At 49.2% G+C, this 27,414-nt stretch overlaps 2 protein-coding genes across 5 annotated transcripts in view; both read right to left on the bottom strand.

The window, feature by feature from the left end:
• The window catches only part of LOC129698871 (mitogen-activated protein kinase kinase kinase 13-like), a 158,280-nt gene extending 152,067 nt beyond the window's left edge, over nucleotides 1–6,213 (bottom strand). Inside the window, exon 1 of the mRNA XM_055638227.1 lies at nucleotides 6,098–6,213. The gene's annotated coding sequence lies outside the window, so the exon portion shown is untranslated. The remainder of the gene's footprint in view (nucleotides 1–6,097) is intronic.
• A 7,761-nt stretch (nucleotides 6,214–13,974) lies between these two features.
• The window catches only part of igf2bp2a (insulin-like growth factor 2 mRNA binding protein 2a), a 76,610-nt gene continuing 63,170 nt past the window's right edge, over nucleotides 13,975–27,414 (bottom strand). Inside the window, exons 11-16 of one of the 4 annotated variants that reach the window (XM_055638222.1) lie at nucleotides 25,395–25,463; nucleotides 21,680–21,799; nucleotides 19,320–19,394; nucleotides 18,799–18,930; nucleotides 18,001–18,114; nucleotides 13,975–14,522 (exon numbers count right to left, since the gene is read on the bottom strand). In XM_055638222.1, coding sequence (XP_055494197.1) covers nucleotides 14,427–14,522; nucleotides 18,001–18,114; nucleotides 18,799–18,930; nucleotides 19,320–19,394; nucleotides 21,680–21,799; nucleotides 25,395–25,463 — 606 coding nt within the window. In that variant the 3' untranslated portion in view covers nucleotides 13,975–14,426. The remainder of the gene's footprint in view (nucleotides 14,523–18,000; nucleotides 18,115–18,798; nucleotides 18,931–19,319; nucleotides 19,395–21,679; nucleotides 21,800–25,394; nucleotides 25,464–27,414) is intronic. The other 3 variants (XM_055638223.1, XM_055638224.1, XM_055638225.1) reach the window with 3 other exon arrangements.

The following is a 27,414-nucleotide window of genomic DNA, read 5'->3' as shown; positions in this document are numbered from 1 at the left end:
TTACAACAATCAGTAGTTTGGTGTCCTCAATAACTCATTGTAACATTATTTAATAAACATTATTTAAATTCCCGAGCTGACATGGTGGGATTAGAATGCCATTGCCTAATCTAAGCTTGGTCTCATTGATGTAAAGAAAGCTGCATTGGGTCCACCAAGTACAGTAGACGAGGTTAGAGGAGGCCTCACCCTATGTCTCATCTAAAGGGGCTGCTAGGGTCCCTGAGTGGAGGGGAGATAGGAGATATAGGGACATCTCCCGCAGTTGCAGGGGAAAGTACCTGGGGTGGAGGTGGTTTGAGTGGGCAGGGATGAGTGAAGGAGCTGCGGATAGCGGACCATCGGCTTGTCAACCCTTTCGAAATGTATGATATGTGAAAGCTTTGTGTGACATCTGGAGCTCCTGAAGTTTGCAGTCCAGTGGTTCCTGAGCATTTTTGACAGTCCAGGGTTCCTGGCTCAGGCATGAAGCATCTGTCCCTTTTAAGGAACACACGGCTACTCACTAGTTGTTTGATCTAATAGAAACATAGAAATTAGGTGCAGGAGTAGGCCATTCGGCCATTCGAGCCTGCACCGCCATTCAATATGATCATGGCTGATCATCCAACACAGTATCCCGTACCTGTCTTCTCTCCATACCCCCTGATCCCCTTAGCCAGAAGGGCCACATCTAACTCCCTCTTAAATATAGCCAATGAACTGGCCTCAACTACCTTCTGTGGCAGAGAGTTCCAGCGATTCACCACTCTCTGTGTGAAAAAAGTTCTTCTCATCTCGGTTTTAAAGGATTTCCCCCTTATCCTTAAGCTGTGACCCCTTGTCCTGGACTTCCCCAACATCGGGAACAATCTTCCTGCATCTAGCATGTCCAACCCCTTAAGAATTTTGTAAGTTTCTATAAGATCCCCTCTCAATCTCCTAAATTCTAGAGAGTATAAACCAAGTCTATCCAGTCTTTCTTCATAAGACAGTCCTGACATCCCAGGAATCAGTCTGGTGAACCTTCTCTGCACTCCCTCTATGGCAATAATGTCCTTCCTCAGATATGGAGACCAAAATGTTTGATCCTCACTCTGTACTGAGCTAAATCTTGGACTATGCAAGTGTGACTGAGAAGTGGCTCCATTTCAAATTTCTGCTCTACTGATCATGACCAGCAAATCTGACTAACGACAAACACCAGGCGTTTTTAGATTGTAAACTCGACCACGCCTGAAGAAATAGCTTCCTGGCTCCTAAAGGCTAAAGTCCAACAGAAAACTCATGAGACAAAAAACAGGTGACTGGATATGCAGCAGTTTGTTAATAAAAGCATCTGGTTTCTTCAGAACTGTTAAAACAGGGTGCAGAGTACAGTGTTATAGTCACAGAGAAAATGTGGTTAAAAAATGTGCGAAGTTTGCAACAAGGTACATTGGAAGACTGGTAGAATAGTGATCATGTTCTGGAAACCATTTGTCTTTGGAAATTACAGAAGGGTCTCACTGCTGTCTGCCACGATCGTCACTGTACAATAACCTCAAGTAAAAAGCAAGTAGCTGCATCGGTCCCTGTACATGACCGTTCCCAACATCACTAAACCCTTTGACTCCCATCATTCGGGAGGGACTGTGGAAAATCCTCCACAAATCGGCAATCCACAGAAGCTTGGTTCCACAATGTCATGCAAGCACGATATTAACCACTGGGACTACAGCAGGACCATTCTCAATGAAAGCAGATTTCATAAAAAGACAGCACAATTGGCCCAACCTGATACATCCATGTTTTAACTGTAAACCTAATTTCCACCAAACGTCCTGTGGGAATGGAACTAATCTTTAAAACCAATGGGAAATTGTTCAACCTACAACAGCTACATTCTAGAACCACGATTAGCACAGTTAAGTTATAGTATGTAGACAATGTTTGCATTTGTGCATGCTTGGAGGAGAAATTTCAAGACATCATTGAGTTATTAACTCAAGCACCTGCAAAACAAATATCTATTAACCTGCACCATCGCATCGCACTGGCCTCTGACTATAAAGGTTCATTGGAAACCTCTGAAAAGATGGGCTTTCCCATATCTCAAGGGCCAACTCTCAGTGAAGACCGACATTACTAATGAAATTCAATTATGTTTTCCATGGTCCTTGATTGAGGAAAAGGGTATTTTCAGATCAAGACTTCAGACCTTGGCACAAAACTCATGGTCCATTTGGCATGAGTGATCCCTTCTGAGACATGGAATACTTGCACCAGACCTCTCAGGCATGGGGAAGGTATCACCAATTATGTCTGTAAAATCCACGAAAATTACTGGAAGGATAAGCGAGCCAATGTCCAGGTCGACTCCCAGGCCCACATCCACATATTGAGGCCTTAATTGCTTCCAGGTGGTTCAATTGGCATGCCACATCATTGTTTGCCTGAGTCTGTTGTGGACAGAGATTACCTGATAGACAGAGGTAAGGATTCAAACAGGTGCTTAAAGCCTCTTGCAGAAATGCAACATCCCCACTGCCTCCTGAGAACCTCTGGCCCATGACTCCTCAAAATGGGGAAGGAGCACACAAGAACCCTGCATAAAAAGGTAGCAGGATTCCCGGCTTTAACAAATTATATATCCTCTCTCCCATTGAGCCATCTCCTGCCCCCACCTTGCGGCAGAGTCGCTGTTCCCCACATTCCCATATGAGCCACATCAGAACCCACAGGGAATAAGATTCCAGTTAAGGAGCGGGGGATGTCTTGCTGCAATTGTGCAGGACTGGCTTGGTGAGACTATGACTTGAGTACTGAGTGCATTTTTGGACTCCTTGTCTGAGGAAGGATGTGCTTGCTGTTGAGGGAGATCAGCGACGGTTCTCCAAATTGATTTGAGGGATGGCACAACTGACAATGAAGAGAGATTGGGTCAATTAGGCTTATACTCACTGGAGTTGTGTTACTTTTTCCCCGGCTCCCCCTACCACAAGTAGTCTGAAGAAGAGTACTTACCTGAAACGTCGCCTATCCATTTTCTCCAGAGGTGCTGCCTGACCTGCTGAGTTACTCCAGCATTTTGTGTCTATCACCGGTGGTTACACGACTGTTACGCAGGCTTCAGCGAGAGCCTTGGTGTCATGCAGATGGCTCCTCCATCATCCTACGATATCTTGGGAATGTTTGATGGGCCAGTGTAAATTACATTTTATTCACCATCATCTCTTCACCAACTATCCCCACAGTACCTGCTCTGGGAGTGTCTGATGCAGGGTGCTTAAAATTAAAAACATTTATGATTTTCAACTGGATCAGCAGTGACACAGCTAGTGGGGCCATTGCCTTGCAGCTCCAGAGATGTAGGTTCAATTCTGCTCTCGGGTGCTGTCTGGGTTGAGTTTACATTTTCTCCATGTGACTGCATGGGCTTTCTTTGGGTGCTCCAATTTCCTCCCACGTCCCAAAGACGTGGATCGGTGGGTTAAATGGCCGATGTAAACAGTCCCTGGTGTACAGGTGAGTGAAAGAATATGGGATGGGAAGCACTACAAAGAAAATATATTGGGGAATAGGAATACTCTGTGAGCTGGTGTAGACTCGATGGGCTGAATGGTCTGTTTCTATGTCAGAAGTAAGCATGGAATAGTCCCATAAATAGTAAGAAACTGTGTAGCATGAGCACAGTCGCTGCCCCTCTGACAGCCTTTGTCTGAGCTGTGTATCCATTCAAATAATCCCTGAAGATTTATCCTTTTTTCTAATAAATGTTTAAAGCAGTCTGAGAAGACATTGAACACAGGAGCAATGATACCCTGACCCGACCACAGTACAAGACAGTGATATCTGATTTCTGTAGCACAGACAGTCGATACAAATCGGCTCCCTTTTATGTAGCACGGCTGAAATGCTGCATTTTATTTCTACCGGGAATGCAGAGCCTTTTCTGCGGGGTCTGGTTTCCCTAAAGTCTCCTGGCCCTGCAAGTTGATCTTGGTCCAAGGGTGCAGATGATATGGAAACCTTGGTGCTGTGCAAGCCAATCATTCACCTCTATCATGGTGAAGTAGGTGTTTGAACTTTGGCACCTGCTCCTGACCCAGAGCTAGAGACTGATTGGTAAGTTTTTTGGTCATTGCTCACCCGCCTGCTGAACTCTCCAGTCCAACCCTAGTACACCTCTCGGATACCGCAGTACACAATAATTAGTTTGAAGCACCCGTGTACCCACTGTTTAATTTCTGCACATAAAACCATTAAACAATATATATAGGTGACTTGGATTGAAACCTAGACTGGTTGGTTAGTACGTTTGCAGATGACACCAAGATTGCTGTGGCCACGGACTGTGAGGAGAGTTGCCAAGATATACAGTGTGATATAGATCTCGTGCAGAAATGGGCAGAGAAATGGCAGACGGTATTTAACCCAAACAAGTGCACGCTGTTGCACTTCCAGAGGTCAAATGTAAGGGGAAAATATTAAATTAATGGCATGGCATGCTCATCAATATTACCATATATAGGGATCTTGGGGTCCAAATCCATAGCTCTTTGAAAGTGGCAACTCAAGTATAGAAACATAGAAATTAGGTGCAGGAGTAGGCCATTCGGCCCTTCGAGCCTGCACCACCATTCAATATGATCATGGCTGATCATCCAACTCAGTATCCTGTACCTGCCTTCTCTCCATACCCCCTGATCCCTTTAGCCACAAGGGCCACATCTAACTCCCTCTTAAGTATAGCCAATGAACTGGCCTCAACTACCTTCTGTGGCAAAGAATTTCAGAGATTCACCACTCTCTGTGTGGTAGGTAGATTGGTAAAGAAAGATTATGGTATGCTTGCCTTCATAGGTCAGGGAATTGAATATAAGAGTCAGGGTGTCTTGATGCAACTCTATAGGAATTTAGTTAGACCACTAAACAAAATGAATATTGTATGCAGTTCTGGTCGCCCCATTACAGGAAGGATGTGCAGACTTTGGAAAAGGTGCAGAGAAGGTTTACCAGAATGTTGCCTGGATTAGGGTGCATTAGCTACAGGGAGACGTTGGACAGACTTGGATTGTTTTCTCTGAAGTATATACACTGTAAAATGATTAGAAGCATTGATATAGACAGTCAGAATCTTTTTCCCAGGATGAAAAAAAATCAAATATTAGAGGGCATAGCTTTAATGTGAGAGCAGCAAAGTTTAAAGGAGATGTGCAGGACAACGTTTTTACACTGGATGTTGAATGGTTGAAGCTGCCAGGAGTTGGTGGTTGAGGCAGATACGATAGTGGCATTTAAGAGACTCTTGGATAGGCATATGAATATGCAAGGATTGGAGGTATATGGATTATACACAGGCAGATATGAGATGCTCTTGGCATCATGTTTGGCACAGACACTATTGTAGGAGTGCAGCAAATACAGAGAGTGGAACTGAGACTGGTGAGGATGATCGGTTGGGCACAGTCATGTACTCAGTGGATTGAAGAGCGCAAGCAAAAACCACATTGCTGGAGGACTCAGCGAGTCAGCAATATCTGTGGAAGAAAATGGACAGTTGATGTTCATGCCTGGATCATACAGGTCAACGTTAGACAACACAGAACAGATGCCAGGTCAAATCTTCTTTGCCCACACGTGATCTACAACCCTCAATTCCCTGCACATCCATGTGCCTATCTATAAGCCTCCTAAACTCACTATTGTCTCTACTTCCACCACCAAGCCTGGCACCAATTCCCGGCACCCATCACTGTGAAAAAAACTTGCCCTATACACAACCAACAAACAGTGTCACAGTACACACATGCCAAGCGGTGGGTGGTTCAGGGTGAGTGGGGGGTAAGGACTCAGAGGGGCAGCTGCCAGTCTGAGGATCAGCATCCAGACATAAATCTCCCTCATCCTTCACCCCTACTGATTAACCAAACTACAGTCTAGGGCAGTTAATGCAGCTGCTGAAATGAGCCAGTATTAGCTTGAAGGGCCAAATGGCCAAACTGTGTGAAGCACCAAGCTGGCCAGGCCAGTGGAATCACAGCTGGGGTTGCCACAAGCAGCTCAACCACTGAACAATGACAGGCTCTCTGCCCACCACCCAGAACCAATACACACAGGATCACCGCTTGCTCACCAGGTCAGGTCCATCCACCCAGCGACTGCCCCCGGAGGAGATGCTACAGCCTCCTCTTCAGACTGTGCCTGGACATGGACTCCCTGGACCCAGGCTTCAGCAAGAGGCAGGTGGTGTCTTATTACAGCACACACTGCAGGAACTGTGAGAGGGGACAGGTCAGAGCAGGTGTAATCAGCACTGTGCAGGCCAAGTTACTGATCCCATCAATAATTCACCGAAAATGGAACAGTTTCTGTGTCTTCAGTTTGATGACATCCTCCCCCTTCCGCATACATGGCTGTGCTCCTGGTGTGCGTGTGTGTGTGTGTGTGTGTCTGTATGTGCACGTGCTGAATGCAGTCCTTTCCAGGAAACTAGAGGCAAGGCATCGCCAGGCTGCAGTCCAGGACCTCCAGCTCTGACCCTCATCCCAAGATCCCCATCACAGAACCCATCCAATTCAGGGACTGCAGCTCACGGCTCCTTCAGCCCAAGGCCTCCAGATCTGCCCCACCCAGCTCAGGGCCGTCTACCTCATCCCCGGTTACCCTAGACAAGGCTGTCAACATTGGGTGAGAGTTGGGAGTGAGAAATTGTGAGACCAAGCCCGAGGGAGGGTGTTTTCCCTCCCATTGGTACAGAGCTTTTGCGTTTTTCAGCTTGAAATTGTGCAATCTGGTGCATAATGTAGCGAGTCTTTTAACTTGCACTTGAATGCAACATTTATGCTTTAAATTGGATTAGCTATAAGGTTACGCTAAATTACATTCCTAATTATATTCCACAGTAGAGCCTGGCTCTGATCAACAGGCACAGCACATGAATGATCTTAGTGTATTAATGAATGGAAATCAGATTATAATCAAGCACTTGGCCCATGTTGACCAACCTGGGACTCACTGCACACCTGCTACTACTCCCGACCACATTTGCATTCCTTCTCTCATTCCTGACTTAGTCCAGCCTTACACCTGGCCCCTGATCATAGCTGCTTACCTGCTTAGGTTCCCAGTGCTGAACACTCCCATTGTCCCAGCTTTGACTGCACATCGAGTACTATTCCAGACCTTGACTCTGGATGCACACTTGGCCTTGCTCCTAGCCCCTCTGCACTGACAATATATCTGGCCCACACATAAAACCCCATATGTGACCCCCTGGACATAACATTACGTTCGTCCACAGGTGCTTATCTAATGCGGTGTCTTTTATGGGCACTCTTACAATTTCCTTCATTTTCCTAATAAACTGTCCTGAAGTCATTTTCACCCCCAATATTTTCAGTATTTTGCTGTCTTCCTCTCAGCAGGGACTTTTCCAAAATGCAAATAACAATATATATTTAAGCAATAATATTCTATTTGCTATAATCTTGAGAGTACATAATATTTTCTGTGGTATTCAAAACACAACAATGATAAAAAAAGATGTGTTCAAGCAGGAACTGCAGATGCTGGAAGATTGAAGGTACACAAAAATGCTGGAGAAACTCAGCGGGTGCAGCAGCATCTATGGAGCGAAGGAGATAGGCGACGTTTCGAGCCAAAAACCCTTCTTCAGACTGATGGGGGGTGGGGGGGAGGGGGGGGGGAAAGGGAGGAGGAAAAAGGGGGGAGGAGGAGACAGGGGGAGCCCGGGGGCGGGGGGATGGGAGGAGACAGCTCGAGGGTTAAGGAAGGGGAGGAGACAGCAAGGGCTAGCAAAACTGGGAACATTCAATATGATAAAAAGATCTTTGTTTTGTTTTGATTGCACCTACCAACATGCATACATTATATTATAGTTAATATGTACTGAGAGCAATTTTTTGTTCCAATGCTCCCCATTCCCAATTACTTTTACATTGAAGTGATTGAAATCCAAGTGAAGTTTGAATGGCATCAGAAAAATAAAACCTCCGGAATGGATGATATTCATTACATATTAAAGCAACTCCCTTGTCAATTCTTCCCTTCCCTCCCGCACCACCCCCTCCCCGGGCACTTTCCGTTGCAACCGCAAGAAATGCAACACCTGTCCCTTTACCTCCCCCCTCGACTCCATTCAAGGACCCAAGCAATCGTTCCAGGTGCGACAAAGGTTCACATGCATCTCCTGCAACCTCATCTACTGCATCCTCTGCTCTAGGTGTCAGTTGATTTACATCGGGGAGACTAAGCGTAGGTTGGGCGATCGTTTCGCCAAACACCTCCGCTCAGTCCGCAATAACCAACCTGACCTCCCGGTGGCTCAGCAGTTCAACTCCCCCTCCCATTCCCAATCCGACCTCTCTGTCCTGGGTCTCCTCCATTGCCAGAGTGAGCAACAGCGGAAATTGGAGGAACAGCACCTCATATTCCGCCTGGGGACCTTGCGTCCGGATGGCATTAACATTGAATTCTCCCAATTTTGCTAGCCCTTGCTGTCTCCTCCCCTTCCTTAACCCTCTAGCTGTCTCCTCCCACCCTCCTATCCGCCCGCCCTCGGGCTCCTCCTCCTCCCCTTTTCCTTCCTTCTCCCCCCCACCCCCCATCAGTCTGAAGAAGGGTTTGGCCAGAAACGTCGCCTATTTCCTTCGCTCCATAGATGCTGCTGCACCCGCTGAGTTTCTCCAGCAATTTTGGTCGACCTTCGATCTTCCAGCATCTGCAGTTCCTTCTTGAACACAATATTCATTACGTGGTTGGTTAGAGTCAGTATCAGCACAATTACTATATTGAACTTTGAATCTTCAGATGTCCTGGTTCAAGCTAAAACTAAAGACAAATAATAACCTCCTCACACATCCCCCTGCAAGTATATCTGTCACTCCTTTAAAATATGCCTTCCTTTGGACAAGCTCTTAAATATCGCATCTGAATCAGTTCCATCTGCTTACACTCCTTGAGGATGTTCATCTATGTGTTCAATTAATAAAACAATGAGATTGGGGACATTTCTGTTCAACCTGTCAAAGGAATTGGGGGGGATTTGGAGGGATATGGATATGCAAGGTGACAGCCTGACACCTTGCATGTCATTTTAATATTACACTTATCCCATCCCCCTGGATATTCCAGATTAATAAATGAAGGTTCTGTCAACTAATTACAAATCAGGCTAATTACAAATCAATAACATTAGCCAACTCCGAAACATGAAGTGCTGATCATTGGGATGCAGACATCACGGACAACTGGCCTCAGTTCCCCGCTCACATCTGGCAGTGCTCTCGTCTGAACCAGGGGCCGCGGAGCATTTTTGAAAGTGGGGGCGCTGAGCCATCACTGATCACTGGCCTTGCGGGTACCCGGAGAGGCAGTGGAGTGACTGAGTGGGGGGGAGGTGTGGGAGTGGGGTGTCCCCCTCCCATGGTAGGGACTTTTTGAAATTTGATGTACTAAAATCATGTAGTGCATTGTAGAAGTATGATTTCAATGTTTTTTGTTTTAAGTATTTTCAAGAGTTAACTTTTTAAGGGGTAACTTTTTCCACACAAAGGGTGGTGGGTATATGTACCTTTTCCTGTTTTTTCCCCATATCGCATGATTTCGTTTGCCCCAAGACCTAAATGTAACTCTCGCTTGAAAACATCCAGTGAATTGGCCTCCACTGCCTTCTGTGGCAGAGATTTCCAGATTCACAACTCTCTGGGTGAAGAAAGTTTGTCCTCATCTCTGTCCTAAATTCCTGCCCCTTATTTTTAAACTGTGACCCCTGGTTCTGAACTCCCCCAACACCGGGAACATTTTTCCAGCAGTTACAGTAAGTGAAAATCTAGCAGCAAGCAGGATGACTTCTCCAACCACCCCCATTTGAAGGCCACTATCTTGCTTGGTACCTAGTTCCAGCAGTCACTGGTTGTCCTCCAGAATGCACCGAGCGGCAGCCTGGTCTATGTCGGTCACCAGGGCGAATTCGGCGCAGACCTCTCACGGCAGCGGCATGACGCCTCCGATGGCCCAGGACTCGTAAGGGCTTGTCCCACTAACTCGATTTTTCAGCGATTGTCTTTGACCTTCAAGCTTGAAGGCACTCGCCTGAAAAACCTTGAGCTGGATCGACCGACCACACACACATTGCAAAGGCAGGGGCGGGCATTTAACATTACCGGTCGGTTTTCCTTGGTTCTGAAAACTCTAATGAGCCAATTAAAATGCCCGGTCAGCAAAGATTGCTTACGGCGACCCTCGACTACCTATAAATACATTGCGATCCCACTCCACTGCACTACGAGTTCAAAAGAACCATGCTGACCAATGTTTACTTGCGGAAAATTTTTCAGCATGCTGAAACATATTCCTCGACCAAACTGAGGCCGCGAGTATGCGGGAACGTTCGTCGAGCATGAAGGAGAGTTACAGTGACCTCCTAGGACCAGGTGCCGCCCATGCTGCGAGTTTGAGCCGAGTGCAAACTCTGAAATAAAATATCGCTTGACTCCCGAGTCCATCCGTTGACTCTCTGAGTACATCCACTCTGAGCTAGACCCTCTCACTTCCCGAGCCCATCTATCCCCCCCGCCCCCCTATCTCTTCTCTCTGAGCCCACTGCATTGCATGCAGTTGCTGAAAATTAACATGCAGGTGAAAAGAGTAATTGGGAAAGTGAACCTTTATCGCGAGAGAATTGATTAACAAAGCACACATCTTGTTCTAATAATATAGGATCCTACAAAGACTACACCAGGAATACGATATACCTGGAATACTATATGCATTCTCCCTATTTGAAGCTGGACACTCGCAATAGAGGCAGTGGGCTAAGGGTCACCTGGCTGATGGTGAGACTGCCTTGTGAGGAGAGATTAGAGAGCTTGAGCCTGTACACAACAGGGCTTTGAAGAATTAGGGCAGAACTAATCAGAAAGTACAATATTCCTGCAGGGCTTGAAGGAGTAAGTTGATGTTTTCCCACATTGGACTGCCCCGAGACAAGGGTCACAGTCTCAGAATAAGGGGGCAGCCATTCAGCAATAAGTGAGTGGGATCTTCGTCACCGAGGGGTGGTGAATCTTTGGAGTTTTCCAACACTGGAGTGGCTAAATTGCTGATGGAGATAGTGGTCGATAGATTATTAGATACTGGATTTGACGCATGTTAGGTCAGTGGCGCTGAGATAGAAAATCAGTCACGGCACAGCAGGCAGGAAGAGCCGAATGGCCTCCTGATGGTGCATCTCAACTTCTGTTGCACACCACCCTGACTTGGAAATATATCGGCAGCCAATGTACAAGATTTTCTTCGCTGAGGAATCAACCTGTGCCCAGCTTCTCAAATAGCATCTGTTCAGGACTCCGAGGATATTCATTAACCTCACCTGGAGCTGACTCGGCTCCCTATTTCTGCGGCTTCCTGTGAAAGAATGGCTAATCACTTCATAACACCACCATCTGGAAATAAGGCCACTCTGTAAAATCAGGCTGGAGAAATCATTCCTCTGGTTGCTAAATGCAATCAACACTGTAAAGGCATTATTGAATACAAATTATGTTCCGTGGTCCCACTAAATTTGTAAGCATGTTCCACAATTTTCCTGCAATCATGATGACAATCTCAAAAGCATTTTCATGAGTTCATAAATCATAGGAGAATAAGTAGGCGATTCAGCCCATCAGGCCTATTCCGCCATTCAATGATGGCTGGTCTATTCGTGTAGACACATCTATTTTATGTCAATAGAACCCTTTTTGGAAGATAAAAAATGTGTGAAAGAGAAGCAAGACTTGCATTTTGCTAAATAAATCACGCTGTTTAAAATGCTGCAGTCCTCACCAAGGCATTATCCGGTACGTGACGACACTTTGTATACCGGTCCCAGAAGAGGATCTACTACAATTGCTGTACTCTATAAAAGTTAAATTGCATTTGTGTATGACTTGATGTACTCACGCATGGTATGACTTGACTGAATAGCACGCAAATAAGATTTTTCACTGCATCTGCAGTGCACGTGACAATCATAAACCAATACCAGTGTTCAGTCCCGCTTAGGCTGAGGGGAATGTCTGAGCCGGCTATCTCCTGTCCCACACGCAAGACCATGTGGCCACGGGAGACATGTGGCGGCCTCTGCTGGTTGCTCACAGCCTGCACAGGCAGGAGCCGAGAGACAGAAGTATGTCGGGACGAGCCAGGTTCAGGGAAAAGCATACCCAAACACCCTCCATTCTCTACCCCTTCCAGGATAAACTGTGACACACATCCTCTTGCCCATCTTGAGGTCAACAAGAGGGCATAGGTATACCTGACATGTGTAGGAAAGAACTGCAGATGCTGGTTCAAATCGAAGGTAGACACAAAAAGCTGGAGTAACTCAACATGACAGGCAGCATCTCTGGAGAGAAGGAATGGGTGACATTTCGGGACGACCCGAAACAGCACCCATTCCTTCTATCCAGAGATGCTGCCTGACCCGCTGAGTTACTCCAGCTTTTTGTGTCTACCTTCAAGTATACCCGATAGGTATGGAGAGTATACTGGTAGAACTGCTGCCTCACAGCACCAGAGACCCATAGGTCATTTGGCCCACAATTTCTGAACTTGATGCTAAGATCATCACTTACAGTATATACCTGCACATAACCTATAAACCTCTATTCCTTGCATATGCATGTGCCTATCCAAACCCAACAATTTCAGGGGAGCCTTACTCGCTTTTTGGATTCTCCACCCTCGTCAGGCAGTGGAGACTTGATCATGATGTTGGTCGAATTCTGAGGCGAGTAGATTTCAGGGCATTAAAGAAATTGGGGATCGTGCAGGAAGTGAATCAGCTATGATCGTGCTTAATGGGTGAACACCACTGAATGGCCCATTAGTTGTGGCCCTCAGGGTGGGGGTGGACAGGCTATGGGGTCCTGGAGATTGGCGGGCCTGTCACATGCCTGCATACAATGTGGTTGGTGTTTACCTGCCAGCCCCTGCGGCCCGCGTCAAGGTCCCGCACTGTCCCATGCAGTAGTAGCATTGCAGTCCTGGGGCAGAGCACACCTGGAGCCCTGAAACACATCAATGGCTGCTGCCTGGGCTCCCCAGTGTCAGAGGATGGTCCTGCCCCATAAACCACTGGCCCCAGCCCTTTGCTGGGCAAGTCCATGTGCCCTTCCCCTGGACGGGGAGTGTTTAGGGCAGTGCACCCAGAAGGACGCAGTCCGTGGAGTGTGGAGCCTCACCCCCTCCTTGCCGTGTCAGAGTGGGGGCAATGACAAGTAGGGGTCATCTCTCCCCGAACATCATCTGCAGTGCAACGCCCAAGGTGTGCAGCCCTCTTGGCCTGCTGCTCTGTGATATTCCCCTCCTTTTCCCAGTTCAATGTGGTCACGGAAAGCCTTCCAGTGATTACTCCAGTCAGTGCACTGGCACTGTAGGAATGGCAAGCTTCACTGGCGCACGCGGGTCACTCAACTTGGCTGTCCCAGTGAGTCTTGGGTCAGTGCAATTGCAACAAACAGCGCAGTCAATGCAACAACCTCACAGCAAGTGCAGTTAATTCAACTACTCAGGCAGCATTGCCCACACAATGAGGCAGTACCATCAATGCAATGAACCCAATAGACAGCACCTATAATACGATGCGACAGGCAGCACCAATCATGCACCGTTGCACCAGGCAGCTGCTTTAATGCAACAACCCCACCACTTGTGTAAGTGTAACTGTGCTGCCAGGCAGCACAAGAAACGCAGCGGTTGTAACACATTCCCAATGGAAGTAATGAGTGCTGTTGATACCAGGGTGGGAAACAGTCTGCCGAGGACAATGATGGAGAGAAGAGTGGTGCTGGGGACATTGCATGGACAATCTTAGTGTACAGTAACCTGCCTCCCTCAGCTCCCGTACAACTCCCCCCCCCCCCCCCCCCCCCCCCCCCCCCAACCTACCCCACTCCGTTACCCCTGGTGCAACTTCCCAAGAATGGACCACGCACAAGCCACCACTTCTGGCCTCAAAAAGATATGATTTAATCTCTCAGAAAAAAAGCAAAACAAAATGAGTTTCTTTTTTAAAAAATGCACATGTTATCTACAAAGCAGTGTTAAACCAGAACTATTTCAACTTTATTATAAAAAACCCTATTCACACTACCGCAGCTCAAGAGTTGGCTCCGTTTGCCGAGCCATCTACAATTCCGGCGGGGTGACCCAGCAAAGAGGGGGAGGGGAATGCGAGAGTTTCTTCACACAGACCGTGGGAGGACTGCCGGCAGCCTCCCTCCCTCCAGATACCCACAGGGCCAAGGCCTTTGGTCGCTGGCAAAAGACCCTCCTGCGTTGTTCTGCTGTCGTTGCGTTTCTTTGGTTCGCTCCCGGCCTGTCGGTCTGGTGTGTCCATGTCGGAAGGGCTACATTCGTCCGCTGTTGCTCAGGTGGCCGGCCGCACCCCACTCCCTTCACTTGCTGCGTTGCGGGCTGGGGCCTCTCGCCTGCGGCTTCTGTGTCTGCTGCTTCACCTGCTGAACGATCTCGCGGATCTTGCGTTGAGCGGTCTGTGGACAGACAAGGGGGTAGGGGGGGGGGGGGGAGACGAGGGCGAATACGATAACCCGTCAGACATATAGAAACTGCCTGATCAGCAGCCCAAAGCCTGCTGGCAATCTGAAATAGAAACTGCAGGAAACACCCAGCAAGTCAGGCAGAATATGTGGAGGTAAAAATGCAAAAAACATCCCACAAGTTTTATGATTGTTTTGAATAGGGAGAAGGCTGGACCTTGTCACGTGCTTATTGTCACGTGTTGTAGAGACAGATCTTGGGCTCCAAGTCAATAAGTCCCTGAAAATGGCAACGCAAATAGATAGTGATAAAGAAAGCAAATGATCGGGGCATTGAGCATAGAGTCAGGAAGTCACGATGTAGCTGTATGTGTATGAGTATTGTATGCAGTCGTGGTTGCCCCATTACAGGAAGGGTGTGGAATAGGAAAGGCTGCAGAAGAGGTTGACCAGAATGACGCCTGGAATAAGGGTTATGAGCAACGGGAAGAGATTGGATACATTTTGTTTGTTTTATCTGGAACACCGGAGGCTGCGGGAAGACCTGATAGAAGTATATAAGACTTTCAGATAGGCATATGGATATGCAGGGATTAGAGAGACATGGGTTTTGTGCAGGGAGATTAAGTGATGGTCTGGGCATCATATTCAGCACATAATATGGCTTGTTCTTGTGCTGTACTGTTCTATGTTTAAGGTTGCCTTTGAAGTGTTTCTCACCCTAAATGTTTACCCTGTGTTTCTCTTTCCACAGATGCTACCCGACCAGCTGAATGTTGCCAGCTTCTTTGGTTTTTACCCCAAAGAAATGTCATCCTCTAACAATGAGGACCTGGGATCACAGTCTTGTAGTAAGGAGTATTTATGTCTGAGAGAGGCAGAATGTGCAAACTCCTCACAAACAGCTCCAGAGGATGGAATTGAACCTGGGTTACTGGAGCTGTGAGGTAGCAGCACTACCAGATGCCATTCAGAGAGATGACAGAGTGGCTACTGTGGGACGTCTGGAGATAAAGCACTGGTGGCTTCACTTGTTGAAGTCATTCAGTCCACGTCTGTCCCATCTTTTGTTTTATGTTCCAAGGGAACATCCAGAGGAATCACTCTCGCTTCATCCACCCTCACCCACCATCCAGACCTCACCTGTGCAAAATGCCCTCTAGTATTTAGCACTGGAATCACTCTAGTGAATCTGCATGGCACACCTGAGCAAATGACACATCGTGAAGGGCAGGATCGGAGTAGACAGCAGTCTCCCAATGCTCTAACACTTGGTCATGGGAGCTCCGAAGGTCTTAACAGAGCTCTGTAATGTAGCACAACCTCCCAGAAGCCGACAGATCAATGCTCTGCGAGAGGCCTCCTAGCAGTAGCAGAAGACAGCGGAGCATATATGTATACATGTCGCAGAAGATGTACATGTTTAACAGTGGGGCATTTCAACTCACCCAATATTAATTGGAATTACTTTAGCACGAAAGTCAGATTATAAATTGCCCTCTTTGCATAAGGCGAGTTGTTGGAAATGTGCAGAGAACAAAATGGGATTAGTATAGGATTAGTTAAGTGGGTGCTTGATGGTCAGTGTGGATTCGACGAGCTGAAGGTCCTGTTTCCATGCTGTATCTTTCTAGACATCAAGGCAAGAAAGTAACCAGAGAAAGGATGGAGCTCATTGGGGACCATGAGGGCAACCCATGCATGGGACAGAGGTTGTGGGCCAGATTTTAAATCAATACTTCCCATCTATAGGAAAGAAAGACAGTGTGGTTGGAGAATTCAGAACTGGTGAAAGTTTAAAAAATATTTTTTTAAAAGGCGGTGTTGGTTATCTTGAGCAAAACATAACATGCAGGAGTAACTCAGTGGGTCACGCAACATTGCTTGAGGGAATGGATAGGCGATGTTTCAGGTTGGGATCTGTTGAAGCCAAAACATCTCCTATCCATTCCCTCTAGAGACGCTGCCTGGCATGCTGAGTTACTCTTGCACTTTGAGTTTTGCTCAAGATTCCAGCATCTGCACTTCCTTGTGTCCACATTAAATATTGTAACAGACTTGCAGATGGAGAAATGCTCTGGGTGTGATACCATCAGCTAATGAGAGGAAGTTACTAAGGCCCTGACAGAGATTTCTAAATATTCGCTGCCACAGGCGAGGTGCCTGATGACTCGAGGGCAGTAAATGTGGTACTTTTATTCAAGGGCAGCAGGGATAAGCCAGGCAATTAAAGGCATGACTCTAAAGTCAGTTTCATGAAGTCAGCCCTTAGGCTCAATTAGTCCTTGTTGACTAAAATGCCCTTTTATGCCAGGCCTACTTGCCCATATTCCTCAAAACCTTTCCTTTCCATGTACATATCCAAATCTAGTTATTGTACCTGCATACCAGTCAAAGGAAAAATTTGTGACAGGATTAATCTACTCTTGGAGAGGAAGGGATTAATCGGGCATAGCCGGCAGAGATTGTTGTGGGGTGAGGTGTAGGGATCCTGTCTGACCAATTAGATTGAATAATTGCCACTGGACACGTCCTGTAATCCTCGCTCCATGCCTCCCGTGGCCATGTGTTGGACAGTGCGGCTGGGCGCCACAGGCCTGGCTGATGCAGGGTCTTTGCTGCAGAAGTGGGCTCGTGCTCTGTGTGTCCGTCACAAGCAGCCAGAGGGAGGACAGCAATGGTGCCCGTCTTCCTGCTGAGGGATGGCTGAAGATGGCCAGCCTGCATCTGACACACAGCAGTCCAGGGGCCCCAACCTGTGGTGAAACACAAGCCGTGCCCATGCCGGGAACAGCTGGCATCAACAGATTAATGGGCAATGCGGGGATGCAGGTAGTAGCAATCAAGCTGCCTCACGTGTGAGATTGGATTACCCAGCACCGGATCAGAGCACTGGGACTAACATCAGATCAACGAGGGGACAACCTGCAGCTCTGGGACCAATATATCGATTCATTGAAAGCTATTCGATCTCGCAGTTTCTGGAGGTTTAGGGCCTTGGCCCTAGTGGGACAATGTCTGGCCAGTTATGGCAGCTGGGCACAAATGATGACCAGGGACACACAGCCTCATCTGCACCGCACCAGTGTCTCCAGCTTGTTGTGCATGGATAGTGCTGTGTCTTACTCAGCACCGTCGCCTGCAGTGGTGGGAAGCTGCGGTGCGTTAGACCACAGTGAGATGGTCAGGGAATGAGGTACAGAACTCTCTCTCTCTCGCTGCAAACACACACATACAAATTACACACATACACATTCTCCCTCCCGCATTCTCTTGCACTCGCCCTCATGTAGACATTTGACACCTCGCCCACACACACGCTCAACTCTCCATCACACATTTGTGAGAACTAGCCCATACACACGTTAGACTCTCCCTCACATATGATTCTCCCTCCTGCGCACACACACACGCGACTCGCCATCGTCCAATACAAACACAGCCTCACCGGTGAGTGTAGTCTGCAGCTTACCTGACTGGCAAAGAAATGTCCAACGATTTTCACAATGACCTCGTCGTTGCTGTCTGGTGTCTGGTCTCGAGGGACAATCACCTCGGCACTCGTGATGTTCTGCAACTCGTTCACCTGGCGAGTAACGGGTGGCGGTGAGGGCCGGGCCGGACACAGACCCCTCTCTCCTGTTGGCAGTGACACAGGCAGAGGGAGCGCAGGAGGACAGACGGGGTGAACAGGCACAGCTGCACTGAGAGAGAGCTGGGGGCCTGGGGGGGTTGGGCTGGAGTAGGGGGAGTGGACCGACCCCCTCACCCCATGTGTCCCACAGATGGGAATATTTGTCGGTATCACTTGCTCCACTCACACATGCTCCTGAGGAGGGGTGAGACATGGTGGGCACTGCCCTCTCCCTTCACTTGTGTTCCCTCAGAAAGGAAGCCAGTGTCATGGGATACTCGTCCCATGTACACCTTGTAGAAGGTTCGGCATGGACTTGTAGGGCCGAGATGGCCTGTTTCCGTGCTGTAATTGTTATATAGAAGGAGCCCCTTGCTGCAGTGAGTGTGAGGGTCCCGTGTGGATGGTGACAGACCTCGTCCACCTCCTTGAGGATCAGACCCTCGCTCACAATGGGGGGGGGGGGGGGGGGGGGGGGGGGAGATGGTGTTGGAATGGTGCTGAGTCCCAGATCCAGTGGAGAGCTCGGAGGGGGTGTTCGGCTGCAAGGTCCGTGGGCCGAGTTGCAGTGCAGGGGCGGAAGGGCAGCCCACTGCTCTAGGAGGAAGCTCCCCGGGACAGGACACCCCTCCTTACCGTCTTGCCACCCTTTCCGATGACCCTCCCGGCGGCTGAGGAGGGCACCTTGATGTTGGCCTCCAGCTTCACCTCCTCCTTGGGGTTGAAGAAGTTCTCCTCCTTCAGTTTGCCATAGATCCGACCCTGAGCCTGAAACACAGCGGAGAATTATCCTGGGGTCAGAACCCCTCCTAGTAACAACAAACCACTGAACCCGAACTGGTCAATAGGTAGAAAGGGGAGAACAGGTGAGAGGGGAGGGAGGGGGAGTGAGAGAGGAGGGAGTGGGAGGGGGAGTGAGAGAGGAGGGAGTGTGTGGAGGGAGGCGAGAAAGGGAGGGAGGAGGAGTGAGAGAGGAGGGAGTGTGTGGAGGGAGGCGAGAAAGGGAGGGAGTGGGAGTGAGAGAGGAGGGAGGGAGGGTGACAGAGAGTGAGAGAGGAGGGAGGGAAACAATGTCACCAGCCCAAGGAGTGCCTGGTATGGGTGACGTCACCACTGGCCTGCTGAGCCTCTGCACTGTCCTGGGCTCATCCACCAACCTTAAACTGCGCCTCCGGGGAGCCGGTGATGATGACCATCCGTTCGCTCACCTCAGGCCCCTCCGCTGGAGCGATCTGCCGACACACACACAGCACCATCAGCAACTGCATGGGATCCCCACTCGACCCTGCAATGGGGTCCCTCCCTCCCTCCCTCCCTCTCCAGGACCCCCCTCTAGCCCCTCACCGGGACCCCTCCACCCTACCCAATCCTGCACCGGGACCCTGCAATCCCCAGGCCCCGTATCGGGACAACCCTCGCCACCCTTGCATCGGGAATGCCACCCCCAATCCGTCCCCCCCCCCCCCCCCCCCCCCCCCCCCCCCCACCGGCACCCCTGCTGCTGGCAGCTGCTCTCTCTCACCACAGCAGAACCTGGAAGTGGTGCGAGTGGGGGACGATTCCCCAGAGATCAGGTGGGGGTTTAATCAAGATGGGGGGGGGATTGGGGGTTTCCAATAGTGTGGATGAACTTACAGCACTGGTTCTTGGTCCTTTTGGGAGGGAGTGATGGGGGAACAACACTCTGTAATCACCTCCACCATTCACCCACCCACCCAGCAGAGGGATGACCCTTGTGGGAAGTGACTGGGCTATTGGAGTGAGACCTAATGTTACCTTCCCTCAACCGATAGCTTGCTGTGGGGTGTGAATCAGTGAGGAGGGAAGTCCAGAGAAGTCCAAGAGGTTAAAATAATCCAGGATCTCATGTGGTTTGTAAACCACTTTCCCAGCCTACCTTGACACCTTGTGGCTAAGGGGATCAGGGGGTGTGGAGAGAAGGCAGGTACGGGATACTGAGTTGGATGATGAGCCATGATCATATTGAATGGCGGTGCAGGCTCGAAGGGCCGAATGGCCTACTCCGGCAACTAATTTCTATGTTTCTATGACATACTGGCCTGCCCTACTATTTAATGTGGCCATTGCTGATCTGTCCCCAGCCCTGTCTTCTCTACAATGCAGTCTGAAAGCCAACCTGTTGCAATGCTATCCTTTAGTTTTTGACATCCCTGCTAAAAGGCACATCATTATGCCACCTACCTCTACCTCTCATACATTTGTACATCTCCACCAGGTCCCTCCTCAGTTCCTACAGCTTCAGGGTAAAACAAATCCATCTTACCCAATCCTTCCTCATAGCTGCAACAGTCCACTCCCGGCAACATCCTGAGCGATCGCTTTAGTCCCCTCGCTGTGCAATCACATCCTTCCAATCGTGTGGCAGCCAGAACTGTACACAATATTCCAACTGTGGTCCAACCAATACTTTATAAAGTTCTGGGCCAGTCCTTTGAAGGCATGTATTCCACATGTAATTCTTCACCATCTACCTGGTCCGGCTGCCACCATCCCAAAATGTATACGCCAATCTTATTAGTCTTCTCAAAGTATATCACTATATCGCATTAATCAAGAATGCAATTGCTCTGCCCATCTTATTAACTGATCAATATCACCCTGGCGATCAAATGATTTCCATGCCGTCTGTGAACTCCTACATTCATATCCAAACTGTTAACATATACAAAAAAAACAGAAAGGGTCAAAGTACTGATCCTAGTGGAACATCACAACTTCCAATCACAAAAGCAACCTCCACCATCACCTTCTGTCTCCGATTATCATAACAACTTTGGATCCACTTTGCCAACCAGCCCCAGATCCCATGGACTCCAACATTTTGTACAGGTTTTCCATGAAGAATGTTGCCAAAGACCGTACTGAATTCCATGCATCATGCACTCGCCCCATCATTAACTCACTTGGTCATCATTTGGAAAACATCAAATGGATTTCATCACCTGCCGATTAGGAAGCTGTGCACAGTGCACCCAAGACCAAGTCGTTAATGTAAATTAAGGAAAGCAGAGGTCCTAATCCTAACCTTGGGAACGTCCAGAAACAACGAGCACCGGCGGAGGGAGTGGTCCCACATGTCTTGAGCGGGAGTGGAGTGCGGACCAGGGCTCGGCTGAGGGATAGCACAGGTCTGTTCACAGGCGATTTTATATCCATGCCGTTACAGACACAGCCTTTGGTCTTGACTCCAGGCCATTGCCTGTGGTCCAACTACCACAGCATGTTGAGACTGGGTGGTGAGGAAGGGGACTGGGATATGGCGATGGGAAACCTGGATGGGGATACGAGGAAGGGGAGATAGGGAGATGGTGATGGGCTGGGAGACAGGGACGGGGATGGGAAACATGAGGACGGGGATACTGGGACATGGGGATGGCCACAGTCCAGAGATGACCCTGCCCCGGAGGTCGGTCGGGTCACCCAATTTGAGACTCGGGGGCATGGTTCCCAACACCCGGCTCGGTGCCAGGAGAGGGGTCTGGGGAAAGCACCGTACCTTGATGGATGCGCCGGCAAACCTGGAGAGCTGCTTGATTTGCTGTCCTTTCTTGCCGATGATGGCCCCCACAGCTTGGGTTGGGATGAACAGGTGCACAATCTCTTGCTCCAATGCCTGCTGGGAAAGAGAGGACAGGTCAGAGAGAGGCAAGGGTGGCAGACCCCCAATCAGAGGGGCCCAACCCTTTCCTTCTCTCCAGGAACTGATGTGGCTATTGTTTCCTTCTGCGTGGGTGTGAGGGATAGACCGCTGGCAGAGGGAATCACCCCCTGACATTGAGAGGAGGAAGCGGCTGAAGGCCAGGGCTGGTTGAGGCAAGGCACGGGTAGAGGGTAGAGGGTAGTGATCACCGCAGGGTTGCAGAACCTGGTGAACCCCAGAGGTCACCTCCACTACCCACTAGGCAGCAGCAGGAGATGCTCCCCCTACTGCACCCACCCCCAACACATGGCTGCCAACACACCCTCCCGGAGAGTCGTCCGTCATCCCCTGCTCCCCTGTACATCACACCATGGCTATTCATCAACAACAGCATGGCGCTGCCCACATGGGGTGGACCAGTGGGAGAGTTAACTGGGGCAGGAGAGGACAGGGAGGCCATGTCCTTCAGCCAAGGAGTGGGTGGGTCACACCTCATGGTGAAACTGATGTATCTATTGTCACGTGTCCTAATCGGTGGTGGGATGGGTATAACTGCTGTCACAGTGGGACAGGGTTATCTGCAGTCTCGACCCACGGTGGATGGGTCTCTCTAAACTCTCCACGCACGGTGGATGGGTCTCTCTACAGTTTTGATCTGTGTTGATATCTGCAGGCTCCACCCATAGTGGGGCAGTTCTATCTACAGTCTCGACACGGCATCTCGTACAGGAGATCGGAATGGTGCTACCTGGGACCTGGTACAGGGGAGAGGGGACCTCGTGTGTGGCTCCCCACAACTCGGTTTACAACATGGTCTGAGTCTGGGGTGGGCGGTGTAGGAGTGAGGGACTAGACGTGGAATGCTGGGAGGAATACGGGTTGAGGTTGGTCAGAGGGAGGAGGTGAGAGGTGAGAGGTGTCCCGTAAAGGAATGGAGAGAGGGGGTGAAGTTCAGAGGGCACTCTAACACCATCATCACAGATACCCTGGAAGGAATTATCGGCTGAGATATCTCCCCCCACCCCAGGAACAGGGACTGAAGTGAGCTGTTCTCCCTGCTGGTGTCTACCTGCCAGATGTGGCAGATCGAGGGCACCTGGGGCAGAGCAACATGCATTGTCCTTGCAGTGTTACGGCCAATGATACTCACTGCACTCACAGGGATTCAGGAACCGCACATCCTCACCAGCCGCACCGTAACCATGGCAACCTCCGTCACCAGCACCACGCCGCGGACTGGAGATGTCCCCTAGATGACTGTCAGCGCCACTGTCGCCGGGAGGATCAGAGCAGTCACCAGCTGCGTTACCATGGTACAGCCACCATCACGAAGAGGACCTGTCAGTGTCAGCATCACTGTAACCATGGGACCAGAGCCATCACCATGGGCATGGGAGCTGTCACCGTGGGGACCGGAACCATCAGTCACCGTGGGAACAGGACCCATTGCCGTCACCATGAGAACCAGGGCCATCACTGTCACTCTGGGGACCGGAGTCATCACCATGGGAACAGGAGCCACAAATGTTACCCAGGCAACAGGGGCCATTATCGTCACCATGGGGACCGGAGCCGTTATCGTGGGAACTGAGGCACTCGCTGTCAGCATCACTGTTGCCATGGGGACCAAAGCTGCACCTTCACCCACACTGTCAAAGTGCCGTCCCGTTGTGTATAGCGGGAAAGGATTCATAAACAATCTTGGTGGAGTTGGTTTCTTGGGGAAGAACGGCCATTAAATAATTGAATCCTGCATTATGATGGAGAGCGATAAAGTTCATTTCGAAGCTAGGTCCAAAATCTAAATAAATACAACTGTGAAGATATGAAATGAGAGCTGGTTTTGACATACTGGGGAATGGTACTTAAATGGCAGGGAAACGCTTAACGAGAGCCTGGTTGAAATAAACTAATATTATTTAGTGTCCGCTGCAGGATAAAACCATGGATTTCAAAATAAATTAGGATTAGAGTTATTGCAATGAGGAGAAATATAAAAAGGCCAGAAAAAAGCAGCAACCCTGAGAATTGGCAGAATTCATCTGAGAACAAGGACATTGATTAGGAAAGGAAAAAATAAAATACCAGAGTAAGCTTGCAGAGAAAGCAAAAACTAAACTGTAAATGTAAAAGTTTCTGGAAATGTTAAGAGAAATAGATTAGTGACGACATATGTAGTCAGAAACGGAGGAATTTATCATGAGCAACAAAGAGAATCAAAACTTTACAGGCCACATTTGGAATACTATGTGTAGTTCTGGTCACCACACTGGGAAGGATGTGAAGGCTTAGGAGAAGTTCACCAGGATATTGTATGGATTGGAGAGTATTAGCTCGAAGGAGAGTTGGACAAACGAAACAATAACAGAAAATGTTGGAAATACTCAGCTGGTCAGGCAACATTTGAAACATCTGTCAACATTTCAGGTTGTGGACCCTTCTTCAGAACTGAAAAGGATACAAAAGAAGCTAGAAAAGCAGCAGGGAAGGTGGAGGAGGGAGACATCCCATATGGTTAAAAACCAGGGTGACCACGAGAATAAGATTATCTTGTCAATGGAAACACAGTTAGAGGAACCTAGAGAAACAACGCGGGAGGTTGTGAAATGCAGAGGAGGAAGTCCAGTCCTGCTGTGAAGAAACATGGATTGCTTTCTTGGAATGACATGATAGAAGTTTAGAAATTGATGAGAAACATACGTGGAACCGGGGTGCAAACGTCAAATACAAGAGAGCATTGCTTTAAGGTCAGAGGAGGAGAGTTTAAAGAAGATCTTCAAGGACCAAGAGTAGAATGTGCCAGGCAAGGCGGAAGCAGATACGACAGCAACATTTAAGAGGCATTCAGACAGACACATGAACGGGCGGGGAATAGAGGGATACAGGCCAGGCAGAAGGAATACGTTTAATTTGACATCATATTTGGCACAATGTGGCTTGAAGGGCCTGTTTCCTTGCTGTAGTTTTTCTATTTTCTATGAAGAGGCAGGGAATGGAGGACATGCAGGTAGAGGATTAGTTTAATTTGGCATAGTGGTTGGCACAAACATGGTGGGCCGAAGGGCCTTTGCTGTAGTTTGTCAGAGCAATTAAATACATATCTTGTTACTGTTTTCACAAGAGGATACAAAATAAATTCCCAAATATGTAGAGGAACATTGTTTCCAGTGAGAGGGAGAAACTAAATGAAATTAGTATTAGCAAAGAAATAGTGTCAGGGAGAATGAAGGGATTAAAGGGATAAATGTCTTGATAAATTCGATGGGAACTGGAGCCATCACCATGGGAACTGGAGCCATCCGACTGATGGACTGAATGCCTTTCTATGTCCTCAGGAAGTAGAGGTGTCGTAGTGAGTTGTGCTTCCACCTGGAGGTCTCCAACCTGGACAGCAGTGAGGTGACGGATCCCTGGCAAGGGGGCAAGGTTGAGCAGCAGGTGGGGACAAGCGAGTGGGAGACAAAATCAGTCAGCACACGGTGTGCCCGCGGGAGAGGAGGGGTGCATGCACGTGGACAAGCTCGGCTCAAGGCCGTGCCTGGCTGGCACTTGTTTGGTGTGTGGCACTTACAGTGTACGGCTGGGCCATTGCACCGACTGCTGCTGTACTATACAGAGCCCCTGGGTAGCACAGTTGACTCTACATTAGGAGAGGAAAAAGGCATCAATCACTGCCGACTTGCCACACGTCATTAAATCAGTGCTAACACGGCCTTACTCCACCAAACACGGTCGCCAGCAACAGAAAGCTACCTGTGGGGTCACGGAACAACACCTGCACAACGCAACATGTGCGGCGCACACCAGAATCACCTCGTGTGCATGCACACACCTACCGCAGTGCAAACATGCACCCATCACAGCACGTGCCCAAATACACGGCAAACAAACACATAGACACATGCATGTACACGCACATTCAGCATTGGGGAACACGGAGGGCAAGACATGATTCCTGACACATATGGGTCAATGTGGAGCGAGTCTCTTTGTTTGGCTCCCACTCCATCTCAGTCTGGGCGCAGGGTCCAGCAAACTGCTGATATCAAGAGATAGGGACAAGCAAATTGAGACAGGGAACGAGGATAGAGAGGATGAAGAATTTCAGGGACTGGGTGAGTGAGAGGGAAGGGTGGGGAGGAAGGGGTGAATAAGGGGGGGAAGCAGCATGTGCAGTTGGACGGAGAAGAAGGAAGTGCAGTTGTGCGGGGGGGGGGGGGGGGGGGGGGGGGAGAGAGAGCAAAAGGCTAGACGGGTGGGGTGGTTCAAAGGAGAGGGTGGGAGAGGGGGAGAGTTTGTTTGGAGAGGGAGGAAACAGTGCTGCGAGTGTGAGATGAACAATGGAATACAATGAAGTGACAGAATAAACCCTGGAAGATAACTGCCCGGGCAGGTGCCACACCACAGTTGTGCCATGTGGAACCAATGTTCCACCAGCACTCTGAACCTGACGGCTTGGAAGCACAAACCTTCACCATGAAGCCCCAGGTACCGCTCAATACCGTGAATCTATACTCGGCAGTACAGGACATCATTAATAGTACATTGCACTGAACTTCAGGAGCATGTTACAAACATTTATCATTGACCACACTGAGCCACCTGGTGTGAGTGAGTTAATTCCCAGAAACTTTCAGGTTGGACCTGAGATCAAGGAGTTTGCTGACATTTCCTGCAGACACAAGAACTGCATGTGCTGCAGTCTGAAGCAAAGTGCCTATCACAAAAAGCTGGAATAACTCAATGGGTCAGACGGCATCTTTGGAGAAAGGAATAGGTGACGTTTCAGGTCGAGACTCTTCTTCAGACAATCTGCCCCTATCACCTGCCAACCTTTGCCTCACCTCTCTGTCTCGTGTCGCTATGCTGGCTGTCCTCCCTCTGTACTCTCAGTCCTGATGCAGGGTCTCAACCCAAAATGTCAACTGTCCCTCTGCCTTGACAAATGATGCTGCAATTTTCTTTGCTGTAGATATTTTCTAATTGCAGGACAGATAATGGCTCCGAGATCCTGCCCCCTTCACATTTGCTCGGCACCCGTCCCAAACACAACACTGACTCCTTCCAGGTGACTGACAGTATTCCCGCTTCCTCAGCCAAAGGGCCTGCGCAGTGGTTACAGCGGTAGAGTAGCTGCCTTACAGCGCCAGAGACCTGGGTTGGATCCCGACTGCAGCTATTATCTGAAAGGAGTTTGTATGTTCTCCCTGTGACCGCATGGGTTTTCTCCGGGTGCTCCGGTTTCCACCCTCATTCCAGAGGCGTGCAGGTCTTCTGTAAAATTGTCCATGGTGTGCACAACAGAACCAGTGTACAGGTCATAGTGAATTGGTCAGCGTGGACTCAGTGGTACATTCATGGTGGAAAGCAATGGGTGGGATCAGTGAGTTGCCAGCATTCAGCACGTTTATCCTTCCATGGCGATGGATGTGGAGGCCCATGAAACAACATGACTTGTTCCCAGTGTCACCCGCTTGGCTTCAGGGGGTTGGGTGGCCCTTCCCTACAGTTCTCTGTGCACAAGGGATCTGCGCGTTGCAGTACACACCGGCTCCCTACCTCCAGCTCGGGACACAGAGAACTGATCAAAG

The sequence above is a fragment of the Leucoraja erinacea genome, chromosome 7 (genome assembly GCF_028641065.1).
Source record: "Leucoraja erinacea ecotype New England chromosome 7, Leri_hhj_1, whole genome shotgun sequence".
NCBI classification, from domain to species: Eukaryota; Metazoa; Chordata; class Chondrichthyes; order Rajiformes; family Rajidae; genus Leucoraja; species Leucoraja erinaceus.
This window is presented reverse-complemented; position numbering and strand designations above follow the sequence as displayed.